Raw genomic sequence first — 15,288 nt, 5'->3', positions numbered from 1 at the left:
CCCAGCCAGCCTCCATCCCATCTAGCACACTGCAGCACAGCCAAGAGGCCTTGTCAGAGGTGGGGCCAATGTGCTGCCTGGTCCTCAGCCTCCAGAACTGGGCACCATCTAAGGCCCTTTCCTTTATAAAGCACCCAGCCTTGTGTCTTTTGTTGTAGTAACAGAACATGGGCTACTAAGACCTAGGTTCTCCCCGGAATCCCTCCCATATCGACCTGGCTTCCAGACACCCCCATGGTGACAAGAACTGCTGGGACAACTGCACCTGGAGGGAGCTGGTAGGAGGGTAGCATCACCAGTGATGGAGCTCTGGGACTCTCAGGGTGTCCTGCTGGGTGCCGTGGCAGGCGAGGGGAGGTGGCTCTGTCAGTGGTGCAGCTCTGCCACAGTCTGATCCGGGCTGTTCCTCATCCTCTTGATACTGCATGGGATGTCCTGGAGGGCCAAGGTTTGACCAAGAGGCCCCTGGAGTGTGAAAAGCTTTCCAAGGCTGGGTCAGGGCAACCTGGCCAGGGTTCCAAGCTGAGTCAGCCACTTGTTATCAGGACTGGCCTCTCCCCAGGTCCCCAGCTGCAGCGTGGATGTGGCACTTCCTGCCTTCCAGGGTGGCCACCCGTGGGGATGGAGGAAAGGGAAGCTGCTCACTGCCGGAAGGTCCGTCCCTTCCACCCTCTGCAACTCAGTGGTGCTGAAGACCCAGCGTCACGGGGGACCTGCTGCTCACGCGCCTCTGCATCCAGGTTGAGGGGACAAGAGGTCCTGTCCATGGCAGCACATCCAGGTTGAGGGGACAAGAGGTCCTGTCCATGGCAGCACATCCAGGTTGAGGGGACAAGAGGTCCTGTCCATGGCAGCGCATCCAGGTTGAGGGGACAAGAGGTCCTGTCCATGGCAGCGCATCCAGGTTGAGGGGACAAGAGGTCCTGTCCATGGCAGCGCATCCAGGTTGAGGGGACAAGAGGTCCTGTCCATGGCAGCGCATCCAGGTTGAGGGGACAAGAGGTCCTGTCCATGGCAGCGCATCCAGGTTGAGGGGACAAGAGGTCCTGTCCATGGCAGTGCATCCAGGTTGAGGGGACAAGAGGTCCTGTCCATGGCAGCGTTGCAGATACCACATGACAGGCACAACTGGGGTGCTCCTTGGGGGCCCTTCCCCTCCTGAGGGAACTGAACTCTAACACGTGGAGTCCCACGAGGGGGTGGACCCTCCAGGCCAGAGAGCTACCCGACTGGACCCGAGTCAGGCAATGCTCAGGAATGGGATCTGCATCACAAGAAGGTGCCAGGATTGGGCTGCCAGATGCTTCTTCTAGCTTCTCCTCATGAGGAGGGGTCAAGGCCTTGTGGGTGTGCTGGCGTCTCAGCACCCTGCCAGGCAGGACTCTGCGGGGTGGCGTGTGCTGCTCACTGCTGTCCCCTGCAGCAGGGCGGCTGTGGAAGCAGGACGAGGACTCTGGACAGACAGCTCCAATCAAGGGGCAGAGTGCAGCCGATGCCTCTGTAAGGCTGCCCTTGGTCCAGCCTGAGGAAGGAGAGCGCCCTGTGGCACATTGGCTCCACCCAGGGCACAGATTCTTCCTCAGTAGCTGGGCGGGCTTATCAGAGTATCCTCCACAGCCTGCAGGGGGGCGGGCAACCAGGGCGCTCCACCCGGGGTCCTGCAGTCTGCTGTGTGGGTGCAGAGCCAGGGACGCTGGCTGGGTGTTCACACAGGTGTCGGTGTCTGGGCTCTCACACCTCCCTGGTGAACTGCTGCAACATAAGGGCCAATCAGCCAAACTCACCACGGGGGCAGATTCACATCCTACTGTCTTAAGGGAAGTGACCCCTCCCTGCAAGCCCGACTTGATGGAATTCGTCAATTTGATGGAGGTCGTCAACATATCAATGATAGAATTGTCCTGCACTGACTGTCCCCATGGACACACGAAATCTCTACAGCTCCCTGGAGCGCCCCTGCCAGCCAGGTAACCTGTATTGATGAACAGATGAAGCCACAGCCATAGGAACAAGAAAGACCCTCTTCTTCACTGTGAGGACCCTTGCAGCTCCATCAGGAGATCTGCAGTAAGGGGGAAGCTCTGCTGCTGGGTCCAGGGCCAAGGCCAGACAGACCCTGTCTTGACCTCAAGGACCCTGGGTTGCCACTTCACCAGCCATCCCTAGCCGTGGGTTGCTCCTCTCCCTCCCAGACAGGCATCCACATCAGCCAGGTCAGAATGCATAAGTTGTTATGTCCATAATGAAATGATAATTTAGTGATAAAGCAACCATTCTGAGTATATTTCAAAAATTTAAGATTTTTAACAAGATAAACAGTTTCCTTGCTATGATCATTGTAATATTCAGTTCCCAGATGTATGAACTCTAGATCCCAGGCTTTTCCAGCATGAATTCTTCTGTCCCATGATCGGGACCTCCCAGGCTCTACAACAAGCACTTACCAGGCCCTCAGACTCAGCAGCCTGGCTTGCAATCTGTAGTTGGGAACAGAAGTTCATTGGAAATGAATCCTGGTCCTAAAATTCCTTCCGTGATATGTAGGAAAATCAACATAAAATTAACTATCATTAAACCATTCTATTGCTCTGTCAGAAAACAACTCCATCAACTGGCTCTTCAGTTAAAAAAAAAAATTGAAAAGCCCCTAATTTTCAGGATTATTGGTAACCAATAATCAATAATTAATATTTAAATTTCTCAACTTCCAGAAAGTGCTCCAAGATGTGTCAAGTGGCTTTTAATTTTACCCACGCCTCTTCTCCTTAGAGGTGTTTACCTAACACAACACACTCAGAAGTAAAATAAAACCATCATTGAGCACTATTTGCCAGAGCATGCTCTTTAAGTGCTGTCTTTCTGGTGGAGGAGAACCGCAGACACTCGGTGGCAGGGCTGGTGGTGGTACCAGATCTGCATGGTCCCTCAGGAAAGGCCTGTTTTCAGTTAAAGTGAAGGTGCTAACACATGTTCCCCGACAACCACCTCACCTCTGAACTTGGACTATGATGCTAAGTTTCTACAGAAACTGTGCTTTTGACAAACTAAGACAGGAGAGGCCCCAAGGCCCTGGGAGGTGCATGGAGTGTGACCTTTCAAACCACCTGTTTGGAGCAGCTTAGGTATCTACCCTCCAGGGAAGCACCGCGATGCCCTCTAAGGGTGAGAAGCCACCTTTGAATAGGAAGAAGGTCCTGCAAGCTGCAGTGGCAAGGCCCACAGGGAGGCTGGGCTCAGGGGGGTAAGCAGGTGTGGACCCAGGTGCTGGTCCCCGAGGCCCACAGACCAGGCCACACCACAGCCCCAGGAGCACCCCCCTGTGTGCCCTGCTTGGAGACTTCCCTGAGCCAGGGTCCAGGGAACGCCCCTGCTCACTGAGCACTGAATGTTGTATTGGGGACAACGCTTTTTTCTTTCTTCCCCCATCTCAAACACATCCTCACGCTCATTTCCACAGGGACCATCCCAGATGGGGGGCCGCCAACACAGCCCTGGCAAGATGGCTCCCTCCAGTCTATGAAGATGGCTTCAGTCAGCCCCGAGGCTGGAACCCCGGCTTCTTACACCATGGGTTTCCACTGCCCCCGGTTAGTACTTGAAGTGCTGCTTCATGGGTTGGGAGTCGGTTTCCCACAATGCTAACCCGCCCACTGGAACCCTGGGCCTGTGTGCAGCAGCCTGGTACCACACCAGTCCTTCTGGTCCTCCAAGCCCTGGGAGGTTGGGCCACGTCTCCAGGGAAAAGCTTAGGAGCACTGCTCAGCTAGCAAGTGGACAAGGTAGATGTAGCTGAGCTTCATCCGACTCCAGCACTTCCCGTCTCAGCAGCACGGAGTGTTTTCAAGTGAAGTCCTCTGTCCCTCAGGTGGAAGACACCTGCTCAAAAGCTAACCTACTCTTTAGGTGAGGAGGATGGCCTCCACCTCACTCCCAGAGGTATGTTTACTTGTGAAGCACACTCATACCCAATCTAAGATGCATTTGTCCAGATGCAGGTCGCTGTGCCCCATTTGCTGCTCCAGCCGCTGAGCAACCCAGCCTGTCACTCTTGTGCACGCTCCATGCTGGTGCCCTTCAGGCTCCCGGCAGGGGTGCTGTGCTCAGCACAGAGAGCACTCTCCAGGAGCCAGGGCCCACCAGCTCGGCTGCCCACCATATGGAGCTCTCCCATGGAGACAGACTACTTGACCTGGATGTTTTCCAGCTGGCTGTTTAGTAAGAGGACAGAGTGTTCCCTAAAGCGGGGGAGGAAGTGGGAGATGCGCAGGGACTCACTGAGGAAGGGCCTTACTGGGCAGCAGGCCCAGGAATGGGCACTGCTCCACCCTCAACTGCCTGCCAGGCACTTGCCCCTCAGCCTCATGCAGACTCTCCATGAAGTGGGGTGAGGCTTTACCTATCTTGGCACTGGACCAGTTCAAATCCTACGGTCCTGGAGCTGTAATGTACTATGATATTCTCATTCTACGAACCTATAGTTGCTCAGATACACAATCATCTAGAAGAATCAGAGCTCAAGTATGTTCAAATGTGCAACATGTTAGTTTACTACTCCTATTCTAACAGATTATTCTATCAAAAATGACTTTGAAAATACAAACTGATTATCCTCCAGTTCTGTAGGTCAAAGGTCTCTGGTGGGCCTCTGTGGGCTGAAGCCAAAGTCACTACAGGCCAGTGTCCTCTGAGAGACTCTCCTTTTTGCCCCAGCTTCCAAGGCCAGAGTCCTTCTAGATGCCTGGGGGAGCCCCAACTTCCAAGTCCACACAAAATCAGTGGCTCTCACCGCCCACCTCAAAGCCTGAACTGTGTGTCTCTCTGCATCCTCTGTTCAAAGCCACATCTCCGACCATTCAGAAAGGCACTTGGGGTTTAAGCACCCATGTTATCAGACTGCAATCACCTGGAAATCCAAAATAATGCCTTCATCTTAGGTCCTTGACGTAGTCACATCTGCAGGTTTTAGAATTCAGGAATAGACATCTTGTGGGGGGATGTTATTCTGCCCACCAGAGTCCACCCTCCCACTCTGAGTGTTCATATGCATTCCACATGCAAACCACATTTGCACCCCCACAGCATCAACTCAAGTGCAAACTCCAGTCCAAGTCCCTCCATCTAAATCCTCTAAATCAGGGACAGGGAGGCTCTGGGTGGGTTCCACCTGGGGACAAAATTCCTCTGCATCTGGATCTGTGAAAAACAGTTGCCTCCAAAATACACTGGCTGGGCAGGTACAAGACAGCAGTTGCAGACATCACAGTTCAGAATGGAAGAAATGGGAAAAATCAGGAGTCACTGACCCCAAGCAAGGACAAAAACCACCTCGTGTGGCTGCACTGGGAATGAGACTCAGCCACTCAAGGACTGTGTCCTGCACTACATCATGCTAATAGTAGATGTCCTGCAAATGTCATTCACATGATTTCCACAGCATCCCAAAAGCTCCTCCTGTTAGGTCCACTTAGAGACGAGGAAACTAAACATGCAGGCATGTGCCTACAGTCACCACCAGGGGTGGCGGGTGCCAAAGTCCAGCTGTGCCTGTCTTCCAGCTCCTCCCACCTGCCCACAGGGAGCAGGTTCCCACAGCACACACAGCCCATCATGGAATGTGGGTCCCAGACCTCATCTGTAGGCTGCTGCCTCACGACAAACCACTCTCGTCTCACCCAGGTTCGGGAGGTGACAAGGCAAGTTATCCAAGTTTCAAATGAGGCAGTGACAGAAGATGACCAGTATTCTGATTTCCTGACTGTGTGGGGACAATACATCGATCACGACATGGCACTCACACCTCAGAGCACCAGCTCCACTGCCTCCTGGGGAGGAGCTAATTGCCAGCTGACCTGCGAGAGCCGAGGCCCCTGCTTCCCCATACAGGTAATTTCCCAAAGTTATAATTTCCATTATGAAACTAACATGTCATTCAAAACTTAAATAGAAAAGTATGCGGTGGAATGCAGTTGTGTGGTGTGTGTGGGGTGGGGGGCAGCTGCTGTGAATTTCCTGCATCCTCAGGCATTGCTGGTGCCCGTGGACCGCACCCCCTGCTTGTATGTGCGGGCTTCCACTTGCACTGTGCCTGCAGGGTGTGTACCTGGGAGTCCCTCAGCAGTGATTCCCACTCATTGCTCCACAACTGATTAGACAAAAAGCTTCCATGGTGAGCCGTACGACAGCACACCTGAACACTGAGCATCCTAAGGGGAGGAGAAGTTGCAATTCCAAGACAGACAATAAACCAGCGGCCAGGACAGGTGTGAGCGTGAGGGCTGGATCCAAGCAAAGGGTCTGAGGGACCAGGACACGCTTGCCTGGGGTGGGTTCCACATCCGACAGGCTCTGCCTCTCCCTGCTAAGAGGGTAAACGCCCAGGCCACAGCAGGAAGAGGTTTGGTTGAGTACCAAGATGACCGGCCTGGTGGGCTTGCCTTGCTTGAGCCTACAAATGTCCTCAAAAGGGGTCCAGGGCCCGAGGTGACCCGCGTCTCCCCTCTGGCACAGCTTTCTTTTAATACTTCGCTGGCCGCTGGCACCGCATGCTTACCCTTCTACCGCTCGTCCGCTGCCTGTGGCACCGGGGAACAGGGTGCTCTCTTCGGCAACCTGTCCATGGCCAACCCGCGACAGCAGATGAATGCCTTGACGTCCTTCCTTGATGCGTCTACCGTGTATGGCAGCTCCCCAAGCGCAGAGAAGCAGCTGCGCAATTGGACCAGCGCCATGGGGCTTCTCCGGGTCAACACGCGCCACCAGGACGCAGGCCGCGCCTACCTGCCCTTCGTGCCGCAGCGGGCACCCGCTGCCTGCGCGCCCGCACCTGGCGCCTCCCGAGCTGCCCGCGCCCCCTGCTTCCTGGCAGGCGATGGCCGTGCCAGCGAGGTCCCTGCCCTGGCGGCCCTGCACACGCTGTGGCTGCGGGAGCACAACCGCCTGGCCGTGGAGCTCAAGGCCCTGAACGCGCACTGGAGCGCAGATACTGTCTACCAGGAGGCGCGCAAGGTGGTGGGCGCTCTACACCAGGTGCGAACATTGTCAGCGTGGGCTTCCGAATCCGGGTGGGCAATCTGGGCGTCCCAAATATAAGTTGCAAGGTCATGGTGGGTGCCCAATCTGGGGCGGGCGAGGTCGTGGGGGGGTCAGGGGAGGGCTTCACAAGATGTGTCCACAAAGTCATCGTGGACGCCCAGAACGGGTGTAGGTGAGGGCCCTGTGAGCACCCTTATGGGCAAGGTCACAGTGGGCATCTCCAGTAGGTACCCCAGTGGGCTCAGGCAAGGTCACTGTGGGTACCCCTATTCCTGTGCCCCACGCATCTGGGCGGGGTTCACTCAGGATATGGAGGACCCCTCTGGGCTCCTCTGTCCCAGCTGTGTGCACACACCCACCCCACCCCACAGGAGGTGGCTGTCCTGGTGCCTGCAGCCCGAGGATGCATGCTGGTCTTCCTCCCCCCAAATCTTCTCAACCACCTGGGGGCCCTAAGTCTGATTTTTTTTTTTTTTTTTTTGTATTTTGAAAACAACAGAGACCTTAGTCATTTTTTTGTGTGAAAATTCTCAATTAGCAAATTAAACCAAAAGTCCATTTTGATTCTCTTCATTTATGGTTTAATACAGAATCAGAGGGTCTTGAAAGGAGATTTCAGTAGGCCAGGTACTAGTTGTGATGTTTAGGAAGGTCAACTATGAAATGCGGTCACTGGCTTTGGGGTCTCACTGGCTTCTCAGGAGGACTGCAGGCACGGCTTTCCACCAGCAGTCGCTCTCTGGAGTGTCCTCTGAGCCAGGCCCTGTGGTAGACACCTGGTGTTGCCCTTTATCCTCAGAGATCCTCTGAGGAAGGTGAACCTTGTTCAGGAGCACACAGCTGCACAGGTGGCACCACAGGACACTTGATGAACTGTGGGTTCAGGCACCAATGGCAATCCCAGGGTCCTAGAATCCCCAAGCCGGGCATTAGCCCTTGAGTTTCTGGGAGGAAGAGGGGCATGAGCATCCAGAAGATAGGCAGGGCAACAGGAGGGACTCACATACCTTGACCGACCTGCACAAAGGTATCCAAATACTTAACACCTATGTGCAGAGATGCTGTCGGCACAGACATGCCTTCCTGAAGCGGGGACAGCTCTCCTGTATGTCCAGGCCCCCAGCCTCGGCAAGGACCACCAGGAGCAGGAGTTTGGGTGGGAGAGGCAACACAGGGAGCAGCTCTGGGAGATGGACCCTAGCAGAGCACCTGCCAGAGAGGAAGGAGAGACCCCCCACCATGTCATTTCTGGGGTTCCTGCCCAAAGAACTAAGGATGTTGCTGGGGTTAGTTCAGAAGGTCTCACAGGTATCCTGGTTCCTACTTGAGTTCTAACTGAGGACAGGTGTCCAGGGCACACACAGTCCCGGGCTTGCCTGCCATTTCCTTTCTGCCCAGAGGGCTTTGCTAGCACACACTGACCCACTGTCCGGATCCACTGTGTATCATATCTATAGGGGCTGCCAGGTAACACGCCGAGTGTACATAAAGCCGTGGACACAAGTTCATGTTCCCACAAAATCCTGTGTCCAGTGAGAATGAAAGGCTCCTCAGAGCCACACAGCCCAGGACCAGCCTGTTGAGACTCAGGGCCACCAGGGTTCAGAGCCTCCAGGGCCAAGGTCCCGGAAAGGGATTGGGCTTCTGATTATGGGTCAGGTCTAGGGTGGAGAGGTTGCTCTTGGGCTCAGGGAGGTCCAGGGAGAAAGCCGTGTCCCAAGCAACATTTCTGTGATTCTGCAGGCAGTGGCAGTGCCCTCTTCCAGACACGTCATCAGGGCCAAGTTCTGCCAGGCTCGCCCTGCTGGAGGCCTGCTCGGTTCAGGGATGGCTCTGGTGTGTGGAGGGGCTGCCCTAGGGAGGTGGTATTTCCACTCTGTACCTATGTCTGGCAGAGTGCTGCAGGCCCTGTCTGCTGTCCCAGCTGTCGCCGTGACCTTGGGCTCTGGGATGTTCCGGAAGCTGTTCTTCCTGGTGGCTGGCTCTGACCCTCATTTGACCAGGGGCAATCCTGGGCTCACTATAACCCCTGTCAGAAACTCACCTGCTGTCTTTCTGCACAGATCATCACCTTGCGGGATTACGTCCCCAGGATTCTGGGTCCTGAGGCCTTCAGGCAGTACGTAGGCCCCTATGAAGGCTATGACCCCACCATGAACCCCACTGTGTCCAACATCTTCTCCACGGCTGCCTTTCGCTTCGGCCACGCTGCAGTTCACCCGCTGGTGAGGCGGCTGGATGCAGGCTTCCAGGAGCAGGCCAGCCTGCCCAGGCTGCCTCTTCGGGATGCCTTCTTCAGCCCCTGGAGGCTCATCCAGGAAGGTGCGTCCTCCTCCTGCCCAGGGACACTGCTCTGCCCCGAGCTGTCAGAGACCACATGGCCCCCGCAGAGCCTTGATCTCCTGGTGGTGTGCAGGAAGAGAAGTTGGTCAGAGCCTTTTCAGAGTGGACTGTTGCTCAAATCCTTTTCTGCCATTTTTAAAGTTCCTGGGCACTTGGCATAAGTTATTCTAGGGCTCTGCACCGTGGCTGCAGACACCGAAGTAGAAACCCCCTTTGCCTCGCGGCAGCACCTCTGACTCCCCACTGCTAGGCTTTGCACGGTTCCCTGGTTAAGGTCAGGGCAGTGAGCTCAGGGTGCTGACAGCCAGGTAGCTGAGCAATGAGTCGTTTAGAGCGTCAGTTTAAGTCCCTGGTTGGGCTTGGAGGGCTATTTGCAATTTCTCTTCATGTCTTCTCTCTTTTTTCCCTGTGTTCTTCTGTCTGTCTGGAAGGTTCTGAACTGTTGATTCTAAACTCACAAGTTGGTGACTCCAAGTGGGTGCTGGGTGTAGTGGTGACTAGGTGACAGTGGCTGGCAGGTGACAGTAGGCTCCTTGTACCCTGTTTAAACAAAATGCTGTTGAGCAGAGCTTGTAGAGTGAGGCCAAGGGTCTCTCCAGCTCACTCCACACAGGCAGAGGCACATCATGAATGCTGCTTAGTGTTTGGGGGGAAGCATGAGACCTCCTGGCCCTTAGCAGACTATCACATGTCACTGGATTCACATGACATGGGGTGGGTGGGACCTCAGAGGCTCTAGTCTGTCTCCACCATCACCTGCTGTGAGGAAACCCCAGGCCTGGGGTGACAGGATGGGGCCCCGAGTACCCTGCAGCTCCTGGGGCCAAGCAATGTCCTCTTCTTACTGTTCCAGACAGCGGAGTCTGGCAAATGCTTCTTTTGGTGGCGAAGCTTCTGCTACGATGAGCAGAAGGAAAAACTTCAGTAGCAAGGGCCCATTGCCAGGGTCCCTTGGGTTCTGAAGGCCCATCCTTGACCCTGGTATGGTCAGTGCCAGGTCTGTAGCTACCCGCCACCAAGGGCCCCACTGACTCTCAGAAGGAGATTCATCAGCTGACACAAACACATTTGTTGCAAAGGTACTTGATGATGGAGAACTCTTCTCCGGGGGGACTTAGTGCAGACTTTCCTTGGCTCTTATACCACATTCCCAGGTGGCTTGGACCCGATAGTGAGAGGCCTTCTTGCACGACCAGCCAAGCTGCAGGTGCAGGACCAGCTGATGAATGAGGACCTGACTGAAAGGCTCTTTGTGCTGGCGCAGCCGGGCGCCCTGGATCTGGCGTCACTGAACCTGCAGAGGGGCCGTGACCATGGCCTGCCAGGTCTGTTGGTGTCCTCAGACCCCACGCCCAGGCCTGCTGTGTGACTGGCCAGATCAGCCAGCTGTCCTGTGAGGGACTGACCTGAAATGAAATCTGCTGCCAGCCCCTAAACCAGGGCTCTTGAGGCTCTGCTCCATGCACCCCAAGAGGCCACTCCAGTCACCTGCAGGAAATGGCCCCAGGTGACCCTGAGCCCCAAGGCAGGGAGCTGAGGGGTTCCTACAATGGCTCAGCAGCCTCATCCCCCATGCATCTGAGTGTGCACTTAGCGCTGCTGAGTGCCATAATGTGCAAGGCACCAGCGTCAGAACACTCACAGGCCTGGCACCCGCAGAAGGCCGAGGAGCAGGAAGAGAGCATGAGCCGCTGCGTGGCCTGGCATGGAGCGTTCCAAAGCCCATCACTCGGGAGCCAGGGGCTGCAGAAGGCAGAGGCTGAACCAAGATGAATGGGATGGGACCGAAGGCAGGGGCCAGTGGGGGCCTAGTGAGGACCCCGGAAGAGCAGGCAGCAGCCCAGCAAAGCTGGAGCATGGCCAGAGGCTCCCAGAGAGGGGGAGAAGCTCGGGCACTTGATGAGTGCAGAGGGGGTCAGCGGGAAAAGCTGGCCCGCGCCAGCACAGGGCCCTGTCTTCCTTGTGGGAAGATTGTCCTGGAGCAAGGGGTAGTGGGGTGGGAGGGGGGTGCCGAGAGGGCTTCAGAGGGAAGCAGGCAAGCTCACAGTGTGTCCACTTCCCTGTGTGTGCCTGCCAGGCAGGGAGGCAGCCAGGTTCCCTTGTGCTCCTGGGGGCCTTGCGGGCACCAGCCTGAAGAGGAAGGGCCCCTCTCTAGAGAATGGAGCACGCCCTGCCCTGCTTCCACGCAGATGCCTGGCTCTTGCCTCCGCTCACCTAGGAGCAGACCCTTCCGGAGTACTGAGCCTGTGCCCAAGCCTATTGAGCTCTAAAGGGTGATGTTTTGGTCTGTTTGCATCTGGGAGTGAGGACAGGGCAGCAAGTGGGGACACTGGTGAATCAGGCCCCTCTTTCTTGTAGGGTACAACAGATGGAGAGAGTTCTGTGGCTTGCCTCAGCTAGAGACCGCAGCCGACCTGAGCAGGGCCATTGCCAACAGGAGCGTGGTCCGCAAGCTAATGGACTTGTACAAGCATCCGGACAACATCGACGTCTGGCTGGGTGGCTTAGTGGAGGACTTCTTGCCCAGGGCCCGAACGGGTCCCCTTTTTGCGTGCATCATTGGGAGGCAGATGAAGGCGCTGAGAGATGGGGACAGGTAGGTGCGTGTGGCAAGCCTCTGTCCCGTAGCTGCTGCTCCACATGGGCGCTGCTGGTCCTGCCATCCAGGGGGTTGAGCCCAGGGCCTCAGGGGGACTAGACAAGCTCGCTGCCACTGAGCCACACCCCAGTCCTCTGCATACTGGCCTTGGGTGAAGCGGCCAGGTCTGGCTCAAATACTGGCTCCACTCCCAGTACTCAGTGACCCCGGGCAGGCCATCTGTCAATCACAGTTTCCTCCACTGTACAATGAAGAACGGAGGATGAGGCATGAGGATCTCCTTAGCACTTAAAATGTGAATTCCTGCAGGCTGATCTCCCGCATTTCTAATCTCACAAACAGCAGCAGGGAATGAAAATCAAAGTGTCTTTCATGACAACCTGAAACTGCTCCACCTTTGGGAATTCTCTGAAATAGCTGCTGAAGCTGCAGAGGTGAGACTGACGGGGTGCCAAGGCCCAGGCCAGACCTAGAGCCCAGGAGCAGGCTGCAGCTGCATGGACAGGCCACCCACCTTTCCACCTTGGGTTCCACCCTGCAGCCCAACCGAGCTGCACTCACAGCCACAGCCCAGCCCAGCCCATGCTGTGCCGTCCTCCGTGCAGCCTAGAGCTCTGAACCTTGCACAACTGGAGTCCGTCCGAGAGGCCAGCTGTTTCCACACCTCACTCAGCTGCAGACACAGCACTGATGCCCACATGGCTTAGAACACCTGTGTTGTTGGGAATGACACAGAAAAGAGCAATGATATATATGGTGACCCTCTCACCTGCAGTTCTCTCTCTCTCTCCCTAAATCAAATTGTTTCCAAGCATATTTAAGTTCTTTTTAGAGAGGAATCAGCCACATACTTAGGATCCAGTCCTTCTTTCCAATACAAATTTTGCCATTAATTTTTGAGATGCAGCATTTCAAATATCTGGGCAGAAGTAACTAGGAGAATATTCTCCCTGAAATGTGTATCTTTCACATTCATGGGGTTTGGGGTACCCTAGGTCCTGAGAGCCCCTGACTTGGTAGTGGCCCGTGTGCTCAGCTGGGTGCTACAGGACCTCAGGTCCAGAGCCAGCCGCAGAAGCTCCTGCAGGTCTGCGGTCTGAATGATTCTGGTCCTGAGCATTCATGACTGAACGTCTCACAGTCCAGACTCTGCTCAAGCGTAGATTGAGGCCCTTCTCCTATTCAGAGGGAATGTCCCATGTGGTGCACTCAGGCCAGATGCTCCTGGGCTTTGTCCATGGTGTGACTGTCTTCTAGGAAAGTGAGGCTATCTCTAACAGGCCGACTTCCCTGACCACCCTCGCCTAGAGGAGGAGGTGTGAGCCTGGCTGCAGTCTGGACAGCAGTGGGTGCTGATGGCCGTCTGCCTGGCCACGCTTGCATCTGCACCCTGGGCTGACTGCAGCAAGCCAGATTGGCAGGGAGAACCATTCCGTGCTGCCCCACAGACGGGCCCACGTCAGGGCTGGGGCCCTCCTCGCCCCCCACCTGGCCTTCCTGCTTGGTCCTGCCTTACCGCGGAGCCGTTTAGCCAAGGAGACAGAAGCGGGCCAGAGCGTCCACTGGTCAACTCATGCTCCCCACCCCATGCAGGTTCTGGTGGGAGAACAGTGCGGTCTTCACCGAGGCTCAGAGGCGGGAGCTGGGCAAGCACTCACTGCCCCGGGTGCTCTGTGACAACACTGGCCTCACCAGCGTGCCCGTGGACGCCTTCCGCACCGGGACATTCCCTCAGGACTTTGTCCCCTGCGCGAGCATCCCCCGCCTGGACCTGGAGGCGTGGAAGGAGACCCTTCCCCAAGGTGACGCCAGCCCCTTGTGGCCCGTGGGCCCAGCAGCACCCATGAGCTGTGACCCCTCTGTGAGAACACAGCTGCCCAGGTGCCCTGGCCTGAAAAGTGGCCAGTGAGAGGACCCTTTAGGGTGTGGTGTTGACATATGGCTGCACAGAGAGCACAACACCAGCAAAACCTGAAGGCCACCTGGACGGGTCCACAGAGCAGCTGTGCTGACCTTGGCCTCACCTTGTCAGCACCTAGTCACTTCACAGTGTCCATTGCAGAATAGGTCTCACCACACACACCACACACTACACACACCACACACCACACACACCACACACCACACACACCACACAACACACAACACACACCACACACACCACACACACCACACAACACACAAACCACACAACACACACCACACACATACCACACACCACACACATACCACATACACACCACACACACCACATACACCACACACGCCACACAGGCCACATCTACACCACACACACCACACAACACACACACCACACACACCACACACACCACACAACACACACACCACACAACACACACCACACACATACCACACACCACACACATACCACATACACACCACACACACCACATACACCACACACGCCACACAGGCCACATCTACACCACACACACCACACAACACACACACCACACACACCACACAACACCACACAACACACACACCACACAACACACACACCTACACCACACACACCACACCTACACTACACACTGCACCTACACCACACACATCACACACACCACACCTACACCACACACACACCACACCTACACTACACACACCACACCTACACCACACACCACACCTACACTACACCTACACTACACACACCACACAACACACACACCACACACTACACACACCACACAACACACACACCTACACCACACACACCACACCTACACTACACACACCACACAACACACACACTGCACCTACACCACACACATCACACGCACCACACCTACACCACACACACACCACACCTACACTACACACACCACACCTACACCACACACCACACACCACACCTACACTACACACACCACACAACACACACACCTACACCACACACACCACACCTACACTACACACACCACACACACCACACCTACACCACACACATCACACACACCACACCTACACCACACACATCACACACACCACACCTACACCACACACACCACACAACACCTACAACACCAGCCCTGGGCCAGGCAGACCCGACTCCAGGGAGCAGAAAACTTTCTACTGAGGCTTCCTGCATGGTGGGCACTTCTCCAGGCAGGGCCACTTGTAGAGGTGGACACACACACACCACACCATACACCCATATGTGCACATTGACCACACACACCGCAACTACACCACACATACCACACATACCACGCACACCACACACACCGCACCTACACCATGCACGCCACACACCACATCCACAGCATGCACACCACACCTATACCACACAC

At 55.7% G+C, this 15,288-nt stretch overlaps 1 protein-coding gene across 1 annotated transcript in view; it reads left to right on the top strand.

Moving 5' to 3' along the window:
* The window catches only part of Tpo (thyroid peroxidase), a 43,632-nt gene that overhangs the window by 12,830 nt on the left and 15,514 nt on the right, over positions 1 to 15,288 (top strand). Inside the window, exons 5-11 of the mRNA XM_046431972.1 lie at positions 3,458 to 3,587; positions 5,677 to 5,883; positions 6,508 to 7,026; positions 9,096 to 9,354; positions 10,530 to 10,700; positions 11,734 to 11,971; positions 13,568 to 13,776. Coding sequence (XP_046287928.1) covers positions 3,458 to 3,587; positions 5,677 to 5,883; positions 6,508 to 7,026; positions 9,096 to 9,354; positions 10,530 to 10,700; positions 11,734 to 11,971; positions 13,568 to 13,776 — 1,733 coding nt within the window. The remainder of the gene's footprint in view (positions 1 to 3,457; positions 3,588 to 5,676; positions 5,884 to 6,507; positions 7,027 to 9,095; positions 9,355 to 10,529; positions 10,701 to 11,733; positions 11,972 to 13,567; positions 13,777 to 15,288) is intronic.

Source organism: Marmota monax, unplaced genomic scaffold (assembly GCF_021218885.2).
Source record: "Marmota monax isolate L192 unplaced genomic scaffold, Marmota_monax_Labrador192_F-V1.1 WCK01_AAM20220418_F8-fsc00633, whole genome shotgun sequence".
NCBI lineage: Eukaryota > Metazoa > Chordata > Mammalia > Rodentia > Sciuridae > Marmota > Marmota monax.
This window is presented reverse-complemented; position numbering and strand designations above follow the sequence as displayed.